The sequence below is a fragment of the Calonectris borealis genome, chromosome 18 (assembly GCF_964195595.1).
Source record: "Calonectris borealis chromosome 18, bCalBor7.hap1.2, whole genome shotgun sequence".
Classification (NCBI taxonomy): domain Eukaryota; kingdom Metazoa; phylum Chordata; class Aves; order Procellariiformes; family Procellariidae; genus Calonectris; species Calonectris borealis.
Window position 1 is genome coordinate 15,002,475 of NC_134329.1, and position 26,197 is coordinate 15,028,671.

Here is a 26,197-nt window from a genome sequence, read left to right on the forward strand (position 1 = left end):
TCTAGCTAATGAAAGATGTTTCCTTCTTTATTATTGTGTAATACTTCTTCACAGAAACATGGTATTTACAAATATACACATATAGACTGCTGATCATAAAATGTTACTGAAGAATTAGTCAAAAAATCAATTTACAAAAACCAAAAACTTTCCAAAGATATTCTGGCTGAAAAAGTTTAATGAAATTTCAAGGAGACGCTTCTGTACAGAAAGAGAGATTTTAGCTCCTCGAGTTCTGGTAATATTAGACGAGTTGTGAACCAAGTGAGCTAAGCTCAGCTGTACATTTGAGATGAGGCAGTTTTTTTTATATTGTTCTTTTTCACACAATTTCTTGATGGTCAGTTCAACAGGTCTCAGGAGGCACTAGTTTGTATGTTTTTGGAAGCTGCAAGCATTGCTCTCACTTTGGCCATAAGATCCTGTAGAAAATAAAAGGAAATGATCAGACATGTCTGGGCTTCGAACAGAGCTAAGGCTTGATTGCAAAAACCTGCAGGAAAGGGTTAGCTTATGCTCCAGTCACACAGAATACTGAGATTCATGATCATCAGATATTAACAGTCCCTAGGCTAAATGAGTGAAATAATTTGGAGAAAGTTCCTATGACAGCAACGGAAGTCTGTTTTTACTACAATGCTACAAAGCGCTCTGCATAAATATTTACAGCAGTTTCTATACAACAAAACACAGAAATCACATCAACTGAAATGGAAAGAAACTGTGACCGTATCGTCACAAAAACTGTAATGAACACACAACTACTAACCACTGAAGGTTTACAAAAGAAAAAAAAAAGAAAAAAGAGAGAGAGCTGCTAAGAAGAGAGTGCTAACAATCACTCTAGAACAGAAAGCTTTTTTTGTTCGCTTTCTCAACCTGAACCAAAAATTTACATAGCAGCAGTATTTTAACATATGACAGAGTGACTGAAACATTAAGACTGTTGTGAAACCAAATAGCAACTCTCAGTCTCCTCTGAGCATCCAGTGGGAACAGCACTACAAAAGGAAATGAAATTTCATGTAAATGGCATTGAATAATTGGGTTGCAAAAAATTATCACAAAATAAAAAGTGTGTATTAGTAATGAATTAAAGTTACTTAAAACATTTCTTCACAAATGCAATATAAATGAATTAAAATCCTTAGTTCTTTTAAAGCATTTTTCATCTGAAGCTCTCAAAACACTTCACAGGGGAATTCAGCATTATTATTCCACTTTACAGATGGAAGAATTTGAATGAGAAAAGATATGGTCAGGGTCAGCCAGCACATTGGCACCAAAATAATCTTACTAATAATTAGGTAAATTACATTTCTTTAGGCCCTTAAAGATAAAAAGATGCTAAACTAATCTATGTTGGGAAATACTGTGCAGATTCACAAAAGTTTCACTCCTCTTTTTTACTTTTTGCAAATAGTAACTAAGAACTGTATTTTAATATACTGATCTTTCCTTCTCTTACAGCTGCACTTCAAGCAAGCAGACTAATATTAAACGAGCAAATGCTATGTTATAAGCAATATTTAACCCAAGAAATGCATGAACCAACTACTTTTATCTGAAGGGTATATGTTTTTAAAGGGTGGGATGTTTACTTTACTTTGAAGACCATGATGTCGCTCGCATCTCATTTCTTATACCAGAAATTTCCATGCATTTGCTTAGTAGCCTGAGAAATGCTATGGCGTTAGTACTCCATTTTCTTCCTCCGGTGCCTATACTTGCTATTTTCTATTTTCCTGAATATTCTTGGTTTGGGTTTCTCATCGAAAACAGATCAAATATGTTATGTAAGGTACTAGTCTATTAGTATTAATGCCCAACTGCCTCTATTTCCCTAGCGGAACTAATCTTTGAACAATATTAATCCATTGAAAAAAACATGAGAATATAAAAACCAACTCTGATTTTATATTGTAAATTTTCCAAAGCATAATTAAGAGCTTTCCTCCTCTAAACTTGGCATATTCAATTGAAAGAAAGTTAAATATGCATGAAGACTCTAAGAGGATGAGTGAAATTAAAAATTTTAAAAAGTGATATCATGCAGTGGCTTTTAAGAAAGGAATGGAATTATTTTGACAGAGGTTGGGTATCTTAAAACTGCGTTAGGGAAGCTGAATGCATTTAGATCATTGCACAGCCTATAGAGGCACATACCTGACATGCCATGATTCACAGCAAACTTGAATATATCAACAAAATCATAACAACAATACTTCAGAGACATAAACAGCAACAAGGGTAAGATAAGTGAGTTGAAGATACTGCTTAATGCAAAGCATACACTTACTTCAGTTTGCAAGAGGACATATTTTTCCTCTACTGCCAACACTACAAACTTAGCCTTTGCCGAGGTATTTCTCCTTCCTTCTTTCTTCCAAAAACTTGTTAAGAGCACTACATGGTTAGATGGGCTCTCAGTAATACCTGCTATTGGTAACTGGGGTATTGTAGCATAATGTGGACTTTCGTATCTTAACAGTGGATATACTGCAGCATAATGAATTTAGCTTGGTCTTTAGAGGCTTGATTAAACTTGAAAGGACAGTAGCTAAAGAAGCAACAAAATTGTTTTTCTTATAAGCAAACAGATTGAGAATAACAATGAACATGTCTCTACATCATACGCAAAGCTCAGAATTGTACAAGGTAGTAAGAGAAGAAAACGGTATGACGGACACACTTAATTAGGCAACATACTCTGAATTTGTTTATTTGTACCTGAGTGATTTTACTCTGCACTGAAGACACAATTGCTGAAGAGATTTGGCCATCTTTTTCCTGAGAAACTCCCCTAAAAAAGTAAAATTAGAATTAGAAATTTATAGTAAATGTTTTAAAAATGCATTTTACTCACCATCACGATTTTGGGTTTTATTGCACAAGTCTTTCATGTTAGTCAACAGTTCTCTCATTCAACTAGAGACCATGATAAGTCACAGTCAGAAGAGTCACTCGTACAACTGATACAGAGAAGTCTGAGTAACAGCCTAGGAATTTTTAACAGGACTGTTCTATATTCTGTAGAAATCATTTAATTATGAATCTTGCACACACACTACAATTCAAACCACACTATTAAAATTCTGCTTCAAAAAGTTATCCCATTCAGCGACAGTTTCCAATTTCTAACTTAGAATTAGGTTGCAGAACTTTCTGCACCAGTTTTACTGTAAGAGTATGTCGAGATGTTTACTCCAGTAGGCAACAGAGATCCAATGCCTTCATTAGACTGATGCACATAGTGGTGTCCTCTCAGTGTCTTCTACTTTTAATATGCACACATTACACACACAAAGAGCTCCTCACCATACAAGTTCGGTCAAAAGACGCACTCACAGTCAAGAGACATCAGCACTGCAGTATTACAGTAAAAGAGCACATTACCTGGAGCGTTCCTGGCTGGATTCCCTGCTCTCCACGGGAGAGACACTAGTTGAATGTACAGAATTTTTGTGTGTGGATGGTTTGCCTGGTGACATGGATGGTGAAGGAGACCTAGCTTTAGACTTGGTACGTGATCTAGACCGCCTCTTCTTCTTCTTTTCATGGGGACTTCTGCGAGAAGAAAATATTTTATTCAAGGATATACTTGAATAGCTCAGTTGAAGTTACTTTTCACACTTCTAAAGGCTTATGTAGCCCTCTTCCACAGGATACTTCTCATGCATTCAGCAAGCATTAGAGTCTTACCCCAATACTGCACTTCTGTGGTTGTGCAAAATTCTTTCTCAGAAGCTCTTTTTAATATATTACATAGGCAACTACTAGTACCTGAGGTTCTCACTTGGAATGCTGCTTCATGGGTACACAGGAATTACTGGCCAGCATTTGATAGTTTGAAGGATGACAATGAAAAAACTTTCATTGGAGATTTGCTAGAGGGAAGTTCCTTCCCAAACAACATCAGACACTTAGAATATTAATGAGAAATGTAAGAATTTATACCCCTTACAATTCTCCTAGCTCATAAATGAACAAACCATGGAATCACAGCTATGCAAAAGATCTACAAGGCAAACCCATGGTTTGTTTCTTTGCTTTTTAAAAGAAATTACTCCTGTCCTTGTGATCCAAGCTATAATGCAACAAACTGTACGCTCAAAATTATAAACAAGCTCTTGTATTCCACTCAAACAAACCTAGACCTAGCAACATGTTTTAACTGCAGAACGTTTATGACTTGGAAATTAGATACACAAATGCTTGTCACTGTGAGAGCTGGACAAAGAACTTACAGGTACCTGATGGGCTCATTATTGACAGAAGGGGAAAACAGAGGTAGCCTCCTCATATGCAGTATTAAGCTCAAAGAGAATTCAATTAGTAATATACTAGAGACGGAACTATCAAAATCTTTATACAGGGTTATGAATTTATGTCTGTATGATTTACATACCAGTACTCATATTACTGTAATTAGAATTACTAGAGTAATGCCTTAGTTAGAGTTAGGCAATATCTCATTGTAGGCATCTCTCTCTAGCGTGCATTGCTAGATGTCTATTCAGAAGGATGTTGTTGAAGCTTTGAAGCTTCTAGAACATCTTAAAACACTGTAAAACTTTGAGCCATCTTTTAGTATCACATTATTGGTTCCTTTTATTTTGATTTTCTTAGGAATTTGCTACTTTAGAAGCAGCTACGCTATAATGTATTAAATTCCCATATAAATACTGTACAACTCTGATGCTTAGAATTTACCATACAAATATCTGATTTTTATACAGAATTTAATACTCAAGACTTAAAATTGCAAAACCTCTTTACACTTTTCTTGCATAAATAATCATTAAGTGACAGATGAAAAACCCCACAGCTCTACTGGCCTCTAACATTATCATGACTATACAAAAAACATCAGCTACAAAGTCGGTTATTCCTTGACTAGTTAATTATGTACTGTAATTGCTCAGTTTCTTAAAACATGATAATGTAATCAAGCTGTGAACATATTTCATACTTAACTCTTGAAAATCTCAGCAAACATTCATCATGCAAGAAAAATATTTTACAGTAAGCTTTTTTGGTGTTTTTCGTCTCAGATTATGATGGACAAACATCGTAACAGCTGAATGGATGTGTCTAGCAATTTTCTATTTTTAGAACAGTCCATTTGCTAAAACTAGGCTTATTTGTTAATATTTTTCTCGGTACAAAAGCTAGCATAAAAGAACTATCATATGCTCTGTGGAAAGTAACTCACTGCAATCAGATTAGAACACTAATTTACATTAGACTTCTTTTTAAAGAGGCTATGATGGCAACTGAGGTATAGGATAAGCAGAAGAAAAACAATTGTTATATTTATTGTGAAGTACACTTCATTTACAAGCAGTGAGCCAGTAATTCCCAAATAAGACAAAAGTAAAGCATAACTTCTAGTTCTTACATATTTTCTTCTGGAAATATACCTAAAAATTTACAAGCAATGCTAGCTATTCAGCGTCATGACTGATATCAGATTAATGCCCCAAGCAAGTTTAAAACATTGCAGTATTTATTAATTCTAATTTTCAGTTCTCTGACAGAACTGGATTCTAAAGCTTGCTTACTTCTTAGTGTAACTATGATTAATAAAAACCGCTCAGCTGACTGCTGCCATGAAAGATTGAAACCTGCTCTCAGCTATCAGGCAAAATATACATTACTCACTCACAGAAAGCCCAAGTAAATGAATTAGCTTTTAACAGACCTTGAACCCAAACCTTGCTTCCATTACACCCGTGCAAAGAATCTACACTGTAACTGAAGATGAAAACTGGTCCATCACAGCATCTACATTTTCACTTGAAAATTTAACACGTCAGTCCTAACTGACAGGGCTGAAACAGTAGGCCTTCTGCAATCAGAGCTGCAAAATATCCTCATCTATGTTTAACTACAATACTCTTTCTTCAGTCTACATTTTTTGCACTTACTGCCATATTTTATTGCGTAGTGATCCATTTTCCTGTTTGAGGCCTAAGAAAAGTTTACAACTTCCACCTATATAAACAACATTGTTTAAAGAGGAATCTAGTTTGTTTCACAATTATCATCATAATTTACCACTTGGAGTGGCATAACTCTAAAAATAATTTATAGCTTAAAATGCTGAATGGTCAAGCAGCAGACACACCAACACTGCATTAAAAATAGCACAGGGCTGTGAAGAAATTCTTCTGTGTGTTTATAGGAAGAAAAACATTTTAAGCTTCCATATCTTTTCTGCTTAACCAAATTTGCATGTTGAATTCCACAGAAGCCTCTATTATCTCGAGTTGATGAATGCGGAAAACTGAATCAGATGAAGTATACTGATGAAGTTCTTAATTATACATACCACACATCAATTAATTAGAGGCTGTCAAGATATTCTTATCTTAAGAAACAATAGAAAGTTTTTAATAATCATAAAGTTGAAAGTGATCTCTGCTTCTTATTCTACAAGAGATATGGAGAAACAGGTTAAAGACTAAATCTTCACCAATGAGGAGAAAAATTCCGTATGCTCAGTTTAGTAACTTCAATGTGTTTTGTGTACACTTTAGGTGTACATATATATGCAAAGCACGAAATATTTTCACTTCCTTGCATGTTGAAGACACAACATGCCACAAAACATTAGAGACACAAAATGTTTCAAAGCCTTCTGGGCACACACTTTGCAGATGTTTTTCTACTGCAATTGGTGAGCTGAAACAAGAGCTGGTATGCCATTTTGATTATAATAGGTTCAGAGAGACTATATGCAAGGTGCTCTCAAAAAAGGCACCTCGATTCATATTTCACATTCCACTTTGCCAGTAAAATAATTGCTAAATGTAAAGCATACCATTGGCTAAACTGGAGTTTCCCCTTATTTGTGCAGATATGATGAGATGTCAAGCAATACCAGTAGGAATAACATAATACCACTATATGACTTCTGTGCAGAAGTCATATAGCTTACACAAGCAGAGCATGAGGAAATGATCCAACAAGAAGGAAATATGAAAGTCCAAATAAAATCTGAACTCTCACAGCTAGGAGATAGTAGCGTATTAATGTTCGCTGATTTGGTTGTACATTTAGTGTTCAAACATATGCAAATGCAAGAATGGAGGAAGAAGAACAAGTGCTTCTATTTTTTTTTTTTGCTCCACAGAAGTATTTGTCTATTAAAATAGAGCTCCAGAACATAAAAAAAAATGTAAGTTCTACCTAGGGAGTATACAACACATCAAGCAATGTTTAAAGTCTCTTATGATGCCAGGACATAACCTTCTCCAGGACTGGGTATACTCACTTGGAACGCGGGCGTTTCCTACTATTTCCAGGACTATTACTAATGCGATAAGCTGTTGGAACACTTCTTTCATCTCTCCGCCTTTCTGGTGTGTGAGCCCTTCTCCTAGGTGACCTTGATCGTGACCTGAGCAGAAAAAAAAACATCCAAAAGTTTGCTTTTTGTTACTTATTTCATTACTTTTATTTCAGTGGAATTGTGCTGTCACCAAACACGTAACACCTTTCAAATGCCTACTTTATACCAACATGGGGTATTTAGTCTCCAAGACTTGTCAGCTGCATAAAAATTTCTTACCCACCCAAGACATTTAGGATGTAGTTATCCATTGCTTTTCACTCCCAACAGGGGGAGGGGAGGGAAGCAATTATTTTTTGGTATTGTGTGCTAATGTCAACTTCTGTATTAGTAGGCAGGAAAGTTTTACTTTAGTCCAGTCACCTTTTGTGGCAATAGAGTTTACTAACATTGGTATGCAGAAGTCCAATTTGGCTTGAAGCCTGGGATTGTCAGGCCTGACCTTGTCTTCTCAAATTAGTGGTATGTTTTTAGAACTGCTGCATCACAGAGATAAATACAAGTTTTTGTTTTCAGCGCATCTCCAACACTGACAAGTCCAGGAAATTTTGTCCCTGATGCTGCAGAATAATCCCAGCACAGCCAATATTTTCACCTGTGCAAGTGACCAACAACCCATGATCAGTGTTGTTTGGCACTAGCACTTCGACTTGAGATATTTTTCCTAGAAAAGTGAGAGAGAGAAAGAGAAAGAGATCAAGAGGGAAAAAAGAAAGCATGCCCAGTTAAGATCAAAGATCAACTTAAGAGCTTAACTCTTTTTCTCTATGATTTGGAATTAAGTGGATGTGCAAGTAAAACCTGAGTATTTCTTAATAACAAAATAAATGGAATGAGAAAAGTCCTGCAAGATGGAAGGGAGGGGAGAAGATGGAGAAGGGGGCAATACAGGGACCCAGCTTGGAAAAAAGAAAGAAAAAACAAACCCCAAATCCACCCAAAATTCCTGATAGTAACAGTTAGTTTTGTTCTCACTAAAATATATAGTTCTAATAATTTTACTTCTATTTGCTTATTTATTTTAAAGCCTTTCTTATTTATTTACTATAGGTATGTCATTCCATGTATACCAAACATTCATGTTCTCGAAAATACCTAATTTGCCGTGACTAAAAGACAAGCCATTTGTGAAATCACTGATCTTCTGCAGATTCACACCATATATATAATATATATACACACACACTCCCGAGCCATTTTCTTACACCTACAACAAAAAAGATTAACTGAAAATGAAAAAAAAGTAATCATAATGGCAGTTAAGTGTTGCAAATTAACTGCTTTGTCACTTAGAAATCTCATCTTTACCCAGGCCATTCAGGAGGATTAAAAAAGGAAAAAAAACCCAACAGATTATAAAGTTTGGGGTCAGTCAGACACCTTGACATTTTACCAGGATTTCCCTCAAAAGAGCTCCAGCAGTCAAATCTTTTCGTTGTCGAAGTTGCCTGATAATTTTCCCGCTCTGTTGCTGCTGCCATTGATGAGCTGCTCAGACTCGGCTCCATGCTCAGTGTCCCTGTGGATGCTGTGAGTCTGTGATACGGAGGCACACACTTCACATTCAGAATAAAATGTGCTAGTTTTGGTATTAACTAGAATCCTGAAAAGGCTCAGTCCCTTAACCAAAAGCTGAACCTTAGTGAAACATGCCTATATGGACCAGCCTAAAAAAAGTCCAAACAATCAGAAAGAAAGAGGCATTAGCTTCATTTTTATGAACTGACGTTTGTGGTTCTACAACATTCTTCCAATCACCAAATATTAAGAACTTTGGCCATTAGCTTCAAACAATTAAAAACAGCTTAACAGTTTTACTGCAATACATCAATTATTACTTTCATTAGACTGTTATTTCAAAAGGCACTCTATTCCTTTAAAGTCAATATCACTTGTGTTTAGTAGGGTCCCAAAAGTTCAAAGGGTTACGAAGCTTGGCATGTCTCATTACCAAATAGGAATTAAAACTATATGAATAAACACTGCCTCAGCAATAAGAAAATTAGTTTGTAAGGAGAAAAAAAACCCAAACAACCTTTTTACAAAGAAAAGCTACTTCCAAGTCTCTTAAATTCCTAGTTGAGGTAAAAAGTCTCACATAGACACACACACAGAGGTGTACACTATCCAAACTTATTGAAAAGTAACCTGGTAATAAAGTATGCCACTACTAATTACTGTTTATAACTCATTAACTGGAGAAATTATGTGGCTTAGTACTACTCTATTACTAGACAGTATAAACAAAAACGATCAATATCAAAGACAAGTTTAGACTTTCCATCTCTACTCTAGCTCAAAATGAACATCCAAATTTCATCTGACCCAATCACTAAATCATTCAGTACGTAACGAGTGCTTCTGCTTCTCTTCCTCTCCTCTCACATACACAAACCACACTCACACATACAAACACATTGTTAGCTTAGATCATGCACTACAAAGATCTGTTGGCAGAAAACAGAGATTCAGATGAACATCATCATTATTTACACCTACTGCCAACCAGCTGTGAAACCTAACTTCTCGACTAGAACAGCACACGGAAAACTCCAGTGACTGACACCCTACACTTCTTTACAGAGCACCACTGTCAGGTACATCAAACTTTTTAATGATGCTTTGAAGTCGATTAGAAAAAAAGACACCGATGAAGCATTTACTACAGATGACCGAAAGGTACCAAAGCCTGTTTTTCCAAGACAGATTTAACAAATGTGCCTCATCTTTGACATTAAGTACTTATTTGTAATAACTAATTATCTCTTAACTAACAGCTCCAAAGCAATCCACGCTGCAATACCTTACAGCACTTTTGGACATGGTTTACTGTTTCCATGACTTTTGTTTAACTTTAATCCATCATGTTGGTCTAGAATTAAACCTGTACGATACCAGGAGCTTTATGGGACTAATTTTGGTACAGAAGTTTTGTTCCAGAAAATAACACGCACTTATACAGAGAACTGCTGTTAGCACACCACATGCCACAATTAAGCCAATATATCTGGGTTCCTTTCGTAGCTACAATTTTTTAAACTTGTCTCTTTAAAACAGGTTTGGTTGCCCTACCCAGAAAAATGAATATCCAAAACATGCTTTGAATCAACCTCACGTTATTTGAACAGAATTTGTCAACTTTAATACTGCTGAAGATGCATGAGAAAATATAAAAAATTGTATCTTACCACCAAACCCTATTTTTAAATGAACCAGAACCTCTAGACCTCTACCAATGCAAAAAAAAAAAAAAAAAGATAAACAAGCGATAGAAAATTGTATATGGAGAAGTATATTGCAAAGTTCATCTGTAGGATTTCTAAGCACAATAAGCATTTTGGGAAAAAAAAAATATTAAGATACACAAACCAAAAAGGAAGAGCTTGAAAAGTATACTGAACATCACTTGAATAAAGAACAAAGAAAGTTACTGCAAATTTCTATGTTTAACTTCACTTCCCAGATCTCATTCCCTATTAACTTGTCACAGTAAGTTATATGGTAAAGGTGATTTTTAATCTTACTTTTTGAAACAACTTATACCATTACATAATAACTACTCGAAGTGTTTTTAAACAGAGCTCAACTAATGTCTATATGGAAACATCACAAAATCCAAGGCTTTAAGACTGTTCCCCAAATACAGGGCATGTGTTGAGTGGTCATTATTACAATTGAGAGCTTACAATTCATTATCATCTGAATGCAATATAGTCTAATGAAAAATTACAAAATAAGCATAGCTCCTCTTTTGGTTGTCACAGTTAATTTAAATATAATAGTTTAAATAACTTCAAATCCAAAATACTTATTTTCACTGTGCAGATACTTCAAACCTAATATGCTTCTCCCTAAGAAAGTTATCAAAGTTTGTTTATTAAGAAAAACATCTTGTTTGTAATTCTAAATTATTTGATTAACAGGAACTGGAGCAGTAATTACTATAGAAAGGGAAAATTGCAGCTTTTTTCAGTCCTCTCTTGAGGTAAAATAAAGCATCGATAATCACTTTACATTGAGATTTATAGGTTAGGATATATATTTTGAACAGAATAAAATAAGGCAACAAAATCTCAAACATACAACATTAGATTGAGACATTCAAATAAAGCACAGTTACTCAAAATAGGAATGTTCCTGTATAACTTAGCATCAATGTCCACAAAGACTATCTCTAAGTGCCATCCACTTAATACTTTGTTGAACAAATTAACCTCAAAAAGTTTACACTTTATCCCAGGAGGGTATGACTCTTTACGTAATTATACATTCAGCAGTAAGCTGTAACATCCAATGTTCTGGGAATCTAGGAAAAAAATCTTGTTCTACGTGAAGCACTGGGAAAACTGAAGAGCAGAGAGATGTGAAAGGTGCCATGTTTTGAATGAGACAAGACAATGCATGGAAATAATTTTCTCTGAATCATCACTAAATATATAAATAAATTAAAAAAGGAAAGAAAACCAGTCATATCTTCTAGCTAGGCAACCACATTTGCCTTTTTTTGGCAATTACTAAGACAAGGCATTATTTTTGCCTAAACGTTTGAGAGACAAAACACATCAGTATCTGACTGGGTTATGAATCAGCCTCCCACTCTTGATTACTCTACAAATTTTCTGGTTTCAGGAGCAAGAGCTTTAATTTTGGAAATACAGTGAGTATGTTAAGGCGTAGCAAACACCTTCAATAAAGCAAACCTTCAATCATCACCATTTCTTGTACAATGTGAGACCACATGAACCCTAATTAGAAAGGCAGGGCTAGAAAAGACTTCAAGAAATAAGACTATTCAATATTCCCCAAACTATAATTCTTGATACAGAAATTTCCCACAATGGAGTGTTCACAAGCTGTATTAACTACCTTTATCACTGAGACACTATGAAAAGCTTTCTAGTCTCTCTATTATCAATTTAAATCCATTACTTATTGTCCAAACCCCAAGGACTGAAGAAGAATGTTCTATTCCCTCTTTTTTGGTGTACGTGAAGACTCATTTCATCTTCCTTCAGTCTTCCCAAACAGTCATTCCAATTCTCTCTTTTTTTTAAATTCTGAAAATTTTTTATGATTCCCACTAAGCTTCCTCCAGCTGGTCTAATTTCTTCTAAAGGATGCACAAAACTGGACACAGTACTCTAGCTGAGGCCAAACAGAACAACATCATCTTCCAGATGAGAAGACGCTTGATGCATCCTGCATAAGCATAAGACTTGCTTGTCTTTACTGACTACACTGAAGTAAACCAATATAGTCACTATATTAAGTATCAGATGCAGGAGAAAGGTATTCATTGCAGTTCAATTACAAGAGGTCCTTGGGCAGAAGTTTAGATTTAGCCATGTTCTTGTGAAATCCTATAGATAGGAAGGTACATTCAGATTTCTATCAGGTCTCCCATCTGATATAACTGCCATTAGAAAGCATTTCATACGGCCCGCAAAAAGTTCACAGGGAACGGGCACCCACTCAGCACTGATGGTACTGCCTTAAGTCCGCAGAAACAATGGGTTTCTCAATGGGAGAGATACCCTCCAGAGACTTTTGTTTAAACTGGTACTCGCAGAACAGAAAGACAGGCTGAATGGAAAGCCCTTTCCCATTCAGCTCTAACTTCCGTCAAGTTTTATAATGTGCAACATCTTTTTAGTGCAAGATGTGGTGCAGTTATTCTGAAACAATTTTAAAATTCAGCTAGCCAGCACCAAGCTTATTGGACTTCTCAGGCTGTAGAATTCAACAGCTGATCTAGGAAATATCCAACCAGATTTAATCAGGTGTTGCGTTGATTCATGATGTTAAGGCTTTTATGTGTCTGTTATTTGATTTGTGCCAGGAGGCCTACAAAGATTAGCTCCAACAGATTAACTATTCTTGGTGATTTTTGTGTAATTTCTCCACCAGCTGAACTATGGCCACCAAAAAAAAAAACGAAAACAACCAGAACATAATGAGACTATCCACTGGATGTGGTAGACTTCGGTAGACTGTTGTTTGTCTTTTCACCAGCAGAACCAAATGTAGACCAGTTGGTGGAAGTACTCAAGCCTCTATAAAGGACCAGATATCTTATCTCCCTGAAGTCACTGAAGACATAGTTCAGTATATATCAAACTGAACTTGCAAGTTCCCATTAATCTGGTTACTGTCCGATGCAAACTCATGCAACATGCAGGATTATCTTCATCCTATTGAGTAACATAATCAAGCACTGGTAAGGATCTTCTCAGATGAGTCTTTGTCCTTTTCAAGGTACCACAGAAGATGATTTAAATTTTTTTAGCATTACTATGATATTTCTCCTTGGTTTTACCATATATCAGTAAAATCATGGATAAATATATGCAACATAGCTTGGATGAAGTGACATGAGAGGTTCAAGTGAAGGTATGGCTTGACAGAGAGTTGAAAATATGGGTGATTCACCTGAGGAGACTTTTCCCCAACTTTAACTCTGAGAAGACTTGCATTGACTTCTTAAACAAGGAAAGCTTCATTCAGCATCATTCCCTTTACATGATAGTAAGCACAGAAAAGGAATGGCACACAGTATTTTGGAATGTGCCTTAAAACACATAGCATCATGACCACCTATTATCAAAGGCAGTCAAATAAGCAGCATGTCAGACTGATCGTTTCAGTCCAAGTTATGTTCATTTAATTCCTTGCATCTCTGAATAGCACAAATGTCTTCAGCAAAGTATTGTATTTAACCTTAAAAATCTAGTATAAAATAAAAAGTTGTAACGTGTTAACACTTACTCATATTAGTATAGTTAGACACTTTGTTAAACAAAAAAATGCACAAAGAAAATATAAGATGAGAAGTTTTGTCACATCCCCGTAAACAGCTAGAAGCTGTTTTTCAGGAAGAAGCATATGTCATAGGCATGACCACAAAGATAAAGGAATGTATGATTTTGCATGCATCGCATACATACATAACTATGGTAGTATTCATATGCACAATTCGTTTGAAGTACCAGTTACTTAAACACTGTTCTGTAACATGATCCAGAGAATGCAACCTCAAGAATAAGCCCTTCCTACTGACCACGATAACTGCTTACGTGCAGGGCATTCAGATATGACAAATTTTACAGACAGTAAACTTTAAAGGCGCCTAGATCCAAATGTCTTAGGTGTAATTAACAGTATTAATACAATACAATAGATATAATCTTATATCTGGATAATTAATATAGTGAATTTAATCTCATTAATGATTTTTTTTAAAATATAGAGTTAACTGCACCAGGCTACATTCTTCTATGGTCTCCCTTCCTCATCAACTCTGTTTTCACCCTTCTTGGATTCCTGTCATATCTCTCCTGCCATTCATCCATCATATTTTTTCACATGCTACCCAATTGTTTTCTTTCCTTCTGAGCTTTGCTGTTCAACCACCCAGTTCTCTTCCTCTGCCTATTTCTTATCTTGTCTACTTACTTTACTCCAGCAACAGCCACAGACTTATTAGCGAGTTCTCTTCCTGCTATAATCACATTCCTACATATTATCACCAGGTTTTTCACTGATTGGAGTGAAAAAGCATTTACTGGTACAAATTTTGCACTAGGTAATTAGATGATTCATTATTTCATTAACACTATTTTCAAAGACCCTCCATATTTGATGATATTTATTTACTGTCTTCAAGGCAACTATACCCTTTGTAACAGGTACAAAGACGCTTATATAATGGAAGAAGTGCAAAAATGTTTTAAGTGTTAGCCCACACAGAACTCTAAAGAATATGTTTGGTTTCCAAACCCACCTTGAATGCCTGACAGTTCTATAGGCAGTGGGAAGTGAGTGCTTTGCTTTTGAATGTGATCTAGATCTGGACTTAGATGATGAATGATACTTGAATGGTGATCGAGATCTTGTCCGAGATCTCTTCTTGTGTTTTTTTCTTTTCTTTTCTTTTTCTTCATCCCTAGGAGGATCTTTGCTTTTGCTTGAAGGCCTTTCTGCTTGTTTAACTTCTAAGGCGGGTAAAGTTCTGACTGCAGTTACAGGACATGGTATAGTATTGACACTCTGAAATCAAAGGTAAACAAAGAACAGTGTTCAGTTTTCAAAGTTGCATGCAAATTTTTAATTTGAGAAAGCCTTGCAAGTGCAGACAACACATAAGCATCTCTAGCCCTTTATACTAAACAGAGGCCTACATCTATTCCTGTGCATGCCACATACATGCACATTCTGGCAAAGAAACTTAAGATATCCCGCTCGGTAGTCTTGCCAATATACATTACAGGGTTGTTTTTTTTTTTCAGAAATGCTGGATAACGAGTACAACAGCAAGGAAAATAATAACTAACAATCACCTTACATTTTTTGACTCATGAAAGTGTGTGAGAAATACATCCATCTTAAGAAAGTAATTGTTAAATCAATAACAACCTAACCTCCCACAAATGCTTTAAAACCTCACAGTGCTGCATCAGTATTATGTAAAGTGCACGTAAGTAAGGCTGACATCTTCAAAAACATGCATCTAGTAGTATTTAATGGAGGTCTATACAGTTCCCCAAAGATACATATGCAAGTTGGGATATGCATGCCAAGACTGTCCGCTTAACTAGGACACAGTTTCTGAAGTTTCTGAAGAAATGTGTTCCAAAAACTAGGTACTATCAGATATCTTTTCATCTATTTATCCCTTTTATTTAAAAAAGGATAAACCTGAAAATACAATCAGGAAGTACTGACATTCAAAGTTAAATTTTAGTGTCACTTTCATCCCTGAACTGTGCTGTTTAGACTACAACCTCAAGGAAAACAGCAAAATGAATCAGTGCCGATACAAATTATTTCTGTACGTTGCAAAATAAATGTTTTGCATGTAAAGGATTGGGAAGATCACAAAAATTATTAATCTCAAAGATAGAACAGGTCCATGCACAATTCATGCTCAGTAATTCTGACTGCAGTCAGTTAAGCAAAACATACCACACTCCAAGAAATTTTCAAATTATCAGCTTGTACCTGAGAGAATTCTGCTCAATACCTTGTTTAGAACAATTCAAGTCAGGCACCATAGATATGCTCCTCATTTCAAAGCCTGTCATTCCCCCAGCTGCCATTTCAAGGCAACTGGAGAAATCAGTTTTCTCTGTCATAATTTCTGCTCCACCTGGTTTGACACTTTCATCGTTTGATACAAGGATGCTGACCGTGATCAGCATAAGAAGTAATACATTAAAACCTGAAATAACCAAATTAGAAACAGGTGATCTTTTCCTTTCTTTTTACCCTTCTCCTACTGTGAATATGTCAAGGCAATAACTGACCACATTTGAATAACCAGAAATCCAGCTTTGCTTCAAGTTAGAGAGCCATGACACTTTTCTGAGCTTTAACTGAGAACTGCTATCACAATATTTACAAAAATAGCAATAAAGCAGTAGTAAAATTGTTTGCTTCAATGATTTATAAACATTTTATAGCATGATCATTTGAGTGACTGGTTTACCAGAGGCCCATTTCCAATTTCACTAACTTCACAATCCACGTGTAATTGCAGACACCTCATCTCCAAACTTCAGAGTTTCCTAAGAGACCACCGCAGCTGACTTTTGTTCCTTGACAATGTTATTGATCTCTTTATACAGTATCTTAGTCTTTGCTTTGAACACTACTTACTGAATATGTAACAGAGCGGTTTGCCTTGAAGCAGACTACTCTAATAGCTTGAAACAAAATAGCTGTAGGCAAAGTAGTGTTAAGAGGAAAACAAGAGAGGGAAGAAAAAAAAGCAACGGTTTTCAGCACCCAAGTTCATTTGGCGGCATAAAACACAAGCTATCATACCACTGCCAAAAAGGAAGTTAATAAATGAATGACACATTTACTTTTAGCTCACACATAGAGATTCTCCCAGCAATCAGAATGAAGAACCCCACAATGCTAAGCACCCCTATATATCCAGCAAAAGCACCGGATGCTGAAAAGTGGGCTCTCCTTGACTTTCAGGATGCTTACACTAAAGAGTGACAGCACTGTACAGATACCTCTGAGAAAAGCACAGCTGCAGGCTGGCCGGCTGTAGATTCAGACACCACTGCTTCAGGTTACTAATGAATCATGTTTGGAAAGCCATACAGAAGTAAACCTTAGCTACCCCCAGATGAAAACGTAGGTTCTGAAGCGCAAGACAACAGCTAATGGGAGAAGTCACCCACCCGTGCAAACCTACACAACGCACCACTGCAACCAGGAGGGCAGATGATAGTTGTCAGGTCACAACAGCACAATCAACTGTGAACAAATGTGCCGATTCCTTCAGTGGCAACTCTGGTGGCCTTCAAGAAAAAAAATCACCAGCAAAATGACCTGATTCACCATCAGAGCAGAACGTAGAGCTCAGTGAAAGAACTTAACGCCTGCAAGTTGCCAGGCCACAAAGAAAATTTCTAGGTGTATAAATAATGTTGCTGAATAAAAATATTTGGGAAAAAATAAACTGTCTTACTGTCTGGCAAATAGAAGAAGCAGTCAGTGGTTTGTGTTTTTACTAGTGAAAGCTGCTCCAGGCAAACTAAGGTAATGGGAACTAAAATTAGAGGCACGAATGTGGGGCGGGGGTGGGGGAAATCAAAGCAAGCACAGATACTGGGAGATTATTAAGCATTTCCAAAAGGCAAAACCACTCTGTTTTACTGACCAGGCTCCCCAAATCTGCAGGCCAGTAGAACGCAGGTTTGGAAAACGTGGCAACAAACTGGTTACCTGATGAATTTTATTATGCATCTCAAGGGATGAGAGATTTAAATTTTTTGAGAGCTCTTCTAAGAAGTTACACTGCAAACCTTGAGATAGCATTCATTGAATCTCACTTCTTTGTCCATTTTGGGTAACAGCACATTTTTTTGACCCTTACTAAATGCTACAGTGTCAGACAATTCACTGGCAGAGCTGCTCTTCAGCATTTTATCTGCATGACTGAAACAAATCCTACTAAAATAATGCTTCCTACAGTAAACACTTGGTATAAAAAATGTTTCAGAGACACCTTTTTGGAAAACAAAAATGATTCAACAACTCTTGTTTAGCAGGAATGGGTTAGGAAAGAACTCTGTATCAGGAAGAATTTATAGCTTTATGAGAACAGAAACAAGCACTTCAGTTCATTACAAGACATTTGCATATTTGCAGTATTCATAAGACCAGAACACACATTAGTTATTCTGGGGTTATGCTACTTAAATCAATACATAAAGCCAACATTAGAAGTGAACCAAAAGGTGCTTATTGCAACAGAACAAAACACTTGTACAAACAAAGTCAACTGGTAAAAAACATTATCAATAATGTTAGTAACACTTTTACAACTGGCTAATATTTATTCTGATCTGAACAGCTGAATTTCGCAGTAATTTGAATCCTATGTTAGATCAAAATTGGAAAGAGTGAAGAATGTCAGAACTGTGAAGAGTTAATCAACAATTCTTTTACTTCATTAAAATCTGAAAATACTCCCGATTCTTTTCTACCACTGTACCTTTTTTACCGCAGGTTCCCCAAAGCTTATGGTGAAGTATTCCCTGACTGAGAATTAATGAGCAACTGTCTACCAGCAATGGAAGTACATGATTGCTCTGTGCATCAAAGCGAGCAGTTACTGCTTTTAAGGGAGTTTGTCAGTCCTAGCCTCAATAAATTGGCCCAAAATGTTTCAATAGAAGTGATAAAAACATTTCCTATAGGATAAGTTCGTATAGAACAAATTAAATACTCAATACTCAAAGACTCAACAGTTTCATCCGGGTTTAGCTGCTGCTAACTTTAGCTATTAACAGTACACTGACCGTGAGAAGTTCTTCAAAAACAGACAGAATTTTGCCTTCTCAGTTTTGAAGGGCCAACTGTAAAGAAATTAGTGGCTGTGAATCTGTTTGCTGTACGGATCAATATGCCTTTGTATCTTGAGTACTTTGAAGACTAAAAATCAAGGCACAGAACATTCATAGCTCCCTCATCTATCTTAATTAAGATGGCAGTTCCCGATATTTACCTTTTTCCCCCTATTAAATATTAATTAAAGTATTTACAGTATAAGGAATTACAACTCATGTAGTTTTTGATAGTAGGATTCTTGCAATAAGAAAAGTTCCAAATGCCAGCAAGCTATCCACCCCGCAAATGCCATGTTAGTATGTGACATTTTATTTTAGGTTTTTATCTGTCTTCTTGAAAAAGCAAGATAAGGGAAATTTACAAACACACACAACCCCTTCCACGCTAAACAGAAGATATAGATACCTATATTCTGGGGAAAAAAAAAGTAAAGTAAGAAACGAATGGCCCTGAAATATTCTAAATTTTCTTTAAATACTTATTGGATGGTTTTCATTATACAATTACATTTTGCTCACAAATTAACATTAAGAAAATACACAAACATAAAATTATATTATACACTATTATTCCAAAGAAGCATGCAGTAGTATCTATAGTCCATTGCTAAAAAAAGTAGGATCAACTACAGCAGTAAGCGCGAGAGACGTACACTACCTACAGTTGTTGATAACCCTGTTATGCTTGGTAAAACTTGAATAGCATCTTATTTTTAAACGTGGCACACTTCTATTTCACTCGTAACCAGACTACTTTCCACAGGAAAAAACAAAAATGTTACATACAGGACAAAAGTAAGGACAAGCCATCTAAAGAAACAAATGATAAAACAGGGCTTCAAAACAGGGAAGATGAAAGAGCCAAATGAAGTTAAGTTTTGCTTTGTGCTATAGAATCTTTATATTCAGAAGCACAACAGCAGATGACATTTGGGACAAGCCATTAAAATAGAGTTACTGTCAAATCATGTGCTTGTCTGGTTTTGCAGCATTATGATTGTGGGTTTCTCTCCTTGTTTAAATCGGATACTAAGGTTGATTCAGGTAACAGTTTGGGTATAACCAACTGTCTTTTACACACATATCAAAGTACTATCACACCTAAAGCATTTCTGACATAGGACAAAATACGAGCGATTAGCAGAATAACCTGTATTAGAAACCCATCAGACACACTATTAGTTAAATCATGCCCTGTAGACAAAAAATCGGACTGTAATACACTTGCAGAACACCTGTCACTACACCAAGTAACTTCTTTGAAGAAGTTAAATACACTGTGCCTCGTCTAGCCAGCCACCAGTGTTGGCCCCTTCTATTTTTGTCAGGTATTACCAGCACCAAGAGATTCGGGGAGACACTTTATCAATTAAATTACTTTAATGGTCACTTACGACCAATTTCTTTGACAAAGAATGCAGGTCTGCAGGCCTTCCACAGGGACAGCAGGGAGGGGACTTGACCTACACAATTATATTTACCAAAACTCTTTGCTGGAAGTAATGATTTGGCAGCTTAGATTTTCCCTCTGCAAGACTCCTATAACCTGCTACCATTATCAACCACTGTTAACAAAAACATTAAGCAAGTGTTCACCAGCAAGACACTGAACCATGCCAATTTTCTTCTGTGAGGCTTAGCTGCACACAGATAGAGAACCATGGCACCATAACAGATTCTTTTCCTTTCTTTTTGTCAACCTTTTGCTCCCAGATGCACCTAAGAACCACGCTGCTCAGATGGAGAGGGTTAGGGATAATCAAAAGTTTTGAATTGGCATATTTGCAGACAAACAACATTTTAACCCCTGAAAAAGGTGGCAAAAATGTTACAGGACTACTGTACCACGTGTACTGTACCAAGGCCTACTACCAAATGGTGACACTTGTATTCGGAATTCAACTCATGCCAATAGACAGATATTTGCTTTATTAGGCTGAAAAATAAATAAATAAATAAAACACAACAGAACAAACGTACCATCTTAACGTGAGCTCTCCCAATGTCTAACCTACTTAATTCAGGTTTTGGCAAATATATATAGGAACGAGCACAGCTAGCCTTTATTCTACTTATATATATAAATATCATCTTTAATTTTTAAAATTGAAATTAATTTTAATAATTTAGGAATAAGGTTTGTGTTTCAGATTATGAAACACCTTACTTTATTTGTTTAAAAATAAAAAAACACTTCAATGAAGCACTCCAGATAACCTGGCATACTCCAGCTCTGCGAATCTAGAAGAACTGCAGTTGTTAAAACTACAGGTTGTTTGCTGTTGTAGGACAAAGAAGCTATGTTCGCTGCAGCATGATTGCAACTTCTCTTTACTGACACTACCTGACAGACATGCCAGTTGGCATGATTTTCTTGTTACAAAAGTGTCTATGCGAATTATGTATGTAAACACAAGAAGTGAGAGGCCACCCAGTTACTGTTTACCCATGTCCTGAAAAAAGGCAAAGACTTCACTAGCTACAACGTTACTGGAAGCTGATCAGTTTCGGAAACTGAGCTAAGGTACGTGTTTTCCAAGTACTGGTTGGAGGAAATATTATGCATAACTACTGTTGTAATACGTGCAAGAATGGTGAGGAGCCATTTGTGAAAAGCTGTGCTGCTTCATTGCTCAAGCTCATTTTTCAGCCTTTTGTTCCTCTTGCTTGATTTTACTTTAAGGAAAAACAGGAAACCATATAAAAGAAGTAATTCAGCTATGGAAAAAGTAGATCTGGCTATTTTTAAGATTCAGCTGAAGCCAAAAAGCTTAAAAGCGTTATGTTCTGTGGTATCAACTGTCCTTTACATGCAGTTCTTAGAATCAATTTTGTTCAGAGGTATAACGTATACTCAGTACCAGCATTTCTTTCAAGAAATACTAGGTATCAGGAAAATCTGACAGAGGTCAAAAAAGCTTTGCTCATTTAATGCATTTCTACACAGTGTGATAAGCAGGTTTTCAGCACAAATGTGCACTGTGTATACGCATAAATAGCATTACTAGTTTTTATACAGTTGTTAGGCAGGGGCAATCTCATGGGAATTATGCATCCCCCATGGACATTCTCAACTCTTTTTCATGCTTTATTATACATCTCAGTCATTACTCCTTTTTTGAGACACATTTTAAGGTACAAAAAAATCATTCCACTACATTAACTCTATGACCACTGCATATCAATCTTTGTTTCCTGGACTCCTCTCATTGGACGCTCCTTCCCCCAAAACAGGACATGAAATAAGTAACATTTTTGGTGGACTTAAATATTTAATTTTTTTTCTTCGTTTTCTAAATTTCCCCAATTCGTTCCATTGAACAAACTACAAAACTAATTTTACATATCTCTCGATTTTTTTTGTATACATATTTTTCTTTAATTACAGCCACTGTAGTTACTTCTTGTTACTTTTGCAATCAGTGTTTTTAAATGCATCTCTCTGTTTCTGAAACATGACTGAAAAAGCTTAAAACACCCCTGTGCCACATATTTATTTATAAACAGATTTAGACATCATGATGCAGCTTACTGGATTCTCAGTGTATATACAACAGAGGCTAACAAATCCGCAATATGATTTCACTTATCTTTTCCCAATAAAATTTCTTGAATCAAATGGGCTGTTACGAATAGGCAAACCAGGCAAGTAGAGCAAAAGGCAGATTACACATTGGAACAAATGTAGATGGAAGCTTTTTCAAATATGGAAAGACAACAGCTTGAAAAACATTCATGTTTCAATATAAACTTTTATAAGCAAAAATCTATATGCATATATTTATATAAACATACATAAGCATGTCAATAAACAAACTACACTTAGGAGGAATATTACTTCCAAAGACAGTATGGCATTTTAGACTGTTCATTAACACAGTACTAGCATTCCCAATACAAGAGTCAATTTCATTTCCAAAAGCAAGGTCACATCAGTAACATTTAAATATATATTTGAAATTCTAAATAAACCATTTTCTAAAGAAAGCATCTCCAAACGATTTCTATTGGTAAGAAGCAGTAAGACTGGTTACTTTAAAATTCTTAAATACACTGGATTTTTTTGTGTGAGAAAAACAGATGCCTTCTCTGAAACTGTACATATGTGGGAGAAGGAAAAAGAAATTTTTAGCAAATCAGTTTACTGAGAAGTGGGATTAGGGTGCAGTTTTTATTGAAAAGTTCACTTGTTTTTTAGTAAGTTCAGCGTAGAACTTGTGTAAGCTCAAGACGTGAGTGAGGACACTCATCTGCTCTTCTGAAAAAGAGTCAGCTGTTACTGAAGAGTTATGGTTATTTCAGGCATTCTCTTAAAGAAAAATATCAAAAGAACTTTAGCTTAGAAATATCTATGTCCTTGACAAATCTTGAGAAAAGGAGCAGAACTGCAAGTCTGGGGAATTCTGCATTGTCATTGTCTCTTTGCATTCACTCTTCAATATCTAACTGGAAAAAAGCACTGAACACTTGTGCCAGTCAGGGAAAATTTGTTAACAGTAGCAATGAGAATCCCAAACAGGATCTCTTTTGGGATGTGACCGCACTCAATTCACATATCTGCTACTCTATGCTGACATGGATCACCTAAACTGCAGGTATGTCTCTTTCAATTGCCTGTTTTCTTGAAAGTGTTTTGAGGTGTAATCCATGATTTATTCGGAAAAATCAAGAACTGGGCAATGAATTATTTGTTAGGTACTGGAATTCTTTCTGTGGGAAAGGAAACAATGGAAAGCCATGTCACTCATTCTTGTAACCAGTCTGCCACAATCAATATCTGAAATTTTCTATCAGGATCCAGAGATGAAGTTTTGCTCAACTAGTGCAACCCAGAGTGATTTACTGGCTTTTCTGGAAGCAATATAATTCCAAAACCAGGAAACTGAGGTTCTACTTCCCAACAATAGTTGTATTTGCAATGTGCATAGAAGATCTGACTGCAGCATATACAAGCACAGGAATTTCAACCTGGCTTATGAAGGATCCTGTAACAATATCCCAAGCTGCATAAATTTCCAGCCCTATTTAGGTTAAGTTTCAGAAAACTACATAGTCTACACCAAATCCCATTTCTACTTTTTCCCCACAGCTGTTTACAGCTATTGCAGTGAAGATGTAAGTCTACGGTGACTTTGTTGAAAATGGATTTTGACATTTTTTTCTTGTATTAAGAAAACAGATTGTCTGGACTTGTTGGAGGTGTCTATACAGGTGCTGGAAACACAGACTGCCTCGTCTTTTAGCAAGCATGCATCAGATCAGACTGGATTGGGATGTGCTTATGATAAAATGATGCTCAGGCCGAATAAAAATGAGCGATACTCCTGGAAGTAAAATTATCACTTCTTAAGCTAGGACAAGCACTATACTGGCAGAAAGAGAGAGTGGCTCAGTGAAAAAGCTGGAACAAGGGGAAAAGAGAAAAGAAAGAACAGAAACCAAGTAGGAAAATAGCCTATCCTCCTCTGTGGATGAAGTTAAGCAATTAGGAACTTAAATAGAAAATATAAAATGTAAATGAGAAAGTGACTCTTCAATAGAGAACACAGCTTTGCTGCCAAAACCTGCAGATGGAGAGAAAAGTTTCAGGACAGCGCTACGATGCGTGAACAAATCAATACCTGAAGGATTTTCTTATACGATAAATTCAAATCCCTCACTTAGGCTTTTAAAATTGTAATTATTTTATTGAAATCAGAAAGGGATTATGGGAAATACATTATTTCTTAGTTATTTTAAATAGCATTTTCTGTTTATTAGTAGGAAAAAAAGCAAATGTGTGGCTTTGATCAATACAGGTTTTTAGAGTTTGGTTTCGTATCTCATTACTGAAGTTTCATTACTAAAGTCTTTTGGTCGAAGATTCCTCTTTAACCTTGCCTACTCAAAAATTCTAAGTCTTATAGAACTGATTTCTAGAGGCTCTACCCAAAAAGATATTTTTATTATAACTACTCATCAACAGACTGACTAGTAATACTTCTGTTCGCTGTAGAAGATAATGCCAACTAACTGATTAGCAGTTACTTCTGCATGATAAAGCCTCTTTTTCCTCTTTGCGATAAATTCTAGTAATCCAACGTATGGCTATGAGAAATTAGCTTCTAATTTCCTTTGGAAACAATAGTCCAAATAGCCAAATGGCAAGGGAACTTCTTAGCAATTTTATTGTGTTCCTAAAACCTAATAATAAGTCACCATCAATATCCAGCTAACTCTTAGATTTGGCCTAAGAGTGCAATATTATGACAACCTACTCAAAACAGAGCTTCTGAAAGCCCTCAAACTGATACTATCCTAGTATTATCTATTGTGGTTGACTATCCAAACAATGAAAATGGGTGCAAATGGACAACAGAATTACAGGGCAGAAGAAAGATGGCCTCTGCCACATGACCATTTCCTAGTAGTTTTCTAAAAAGAAGCAGAGGGTTTGAATTTCCGACACAACTACCAAAAATTGTTATTTGAAAGAAGTGCAGGAATACTAACGCTCCAAATTGATTTGCTACAGAAAGATACTTGCTTCTACTCTCCAAAATAAGAGATACTGCTGAACAAACCCAATGGATTAGGTCATTTCATGATCAAGTAGGCACAGGCAGTGTGCCTGCTTCCAGTTCTCTGGAAGACAGCTAGACTAATTAGCCCCCTCAATTATTTCACTGTGAGTTCTTTGTTTTGACTCTTCATTGACTATGCCCAGTGAATAACATGCATACATATATTCGATTGTGCCACTATCTGTAAATTTAGCTTTATTTTAAAAATATTATCCTTGTAATACTAGTAACTATTATACAGCCTAATTTTCTCCCACCTATGTATTTGTTTTCTTGATTAAGGATGTCCCAGCTAGAAACCAGTTCACTAACTATTCATCTCAGTTTCACGCCAGTTAAATTAATAAAAATCAAACAACAAAACTCAGCAAACAGGTGCAAAGTAAATCTTAAAGTAAGCTCAGTTGCCC

At 36.0% G+C, this 26,197-nt stretch overlaps 1 protein-coding gene across 7 annotated transcripts in view; it reads right to left on the reverse strand.

Annotated features, from left to right (window-relative positions):
• Positions 1-26,197, reverse strand: part of SFSWAP (splicing factor SWAP) — a 50,391-nt gene continuing 24,194 nt past the window's right edge. For 2 of the 7 annotated variants that reach the window (XM_075168110.1, XM_075168114.1), the window contains 6 exons: positions 15,138-15,403; positions 8,738-8,893; positions 7,280-7,405; positions 3,397-3,567; positions 2,731-2,803; positions 1-422 (listed from right to left, as the gene is read on the reverse strand). In XM_075168110.1, coding sequence (XP_075024211.1) covers positions 357-422; positions 2,731-2,803; positions 3,397-3,567; positions 7,280-7,405; positions 8,738-8,893; positions 15,138-15,403 — 858 coding nt within the window. In that variant the 3' untranslated portion in view covers positions 1-356. Of the gene's footprint in view, positions 423-2,730; positions 2,804-3,396; positions 3,568-7,279; positions 7,406-8,303; positions 8,565-8,737; positions 9,025-15,137; positions 15,404-26,197 lie in introns of those variants that run through there. The other 5 variants (XM_075168111.1, XM_075168113.1, XR_012676509.1 and 2 more) reach the window with 5 other exon arrangements.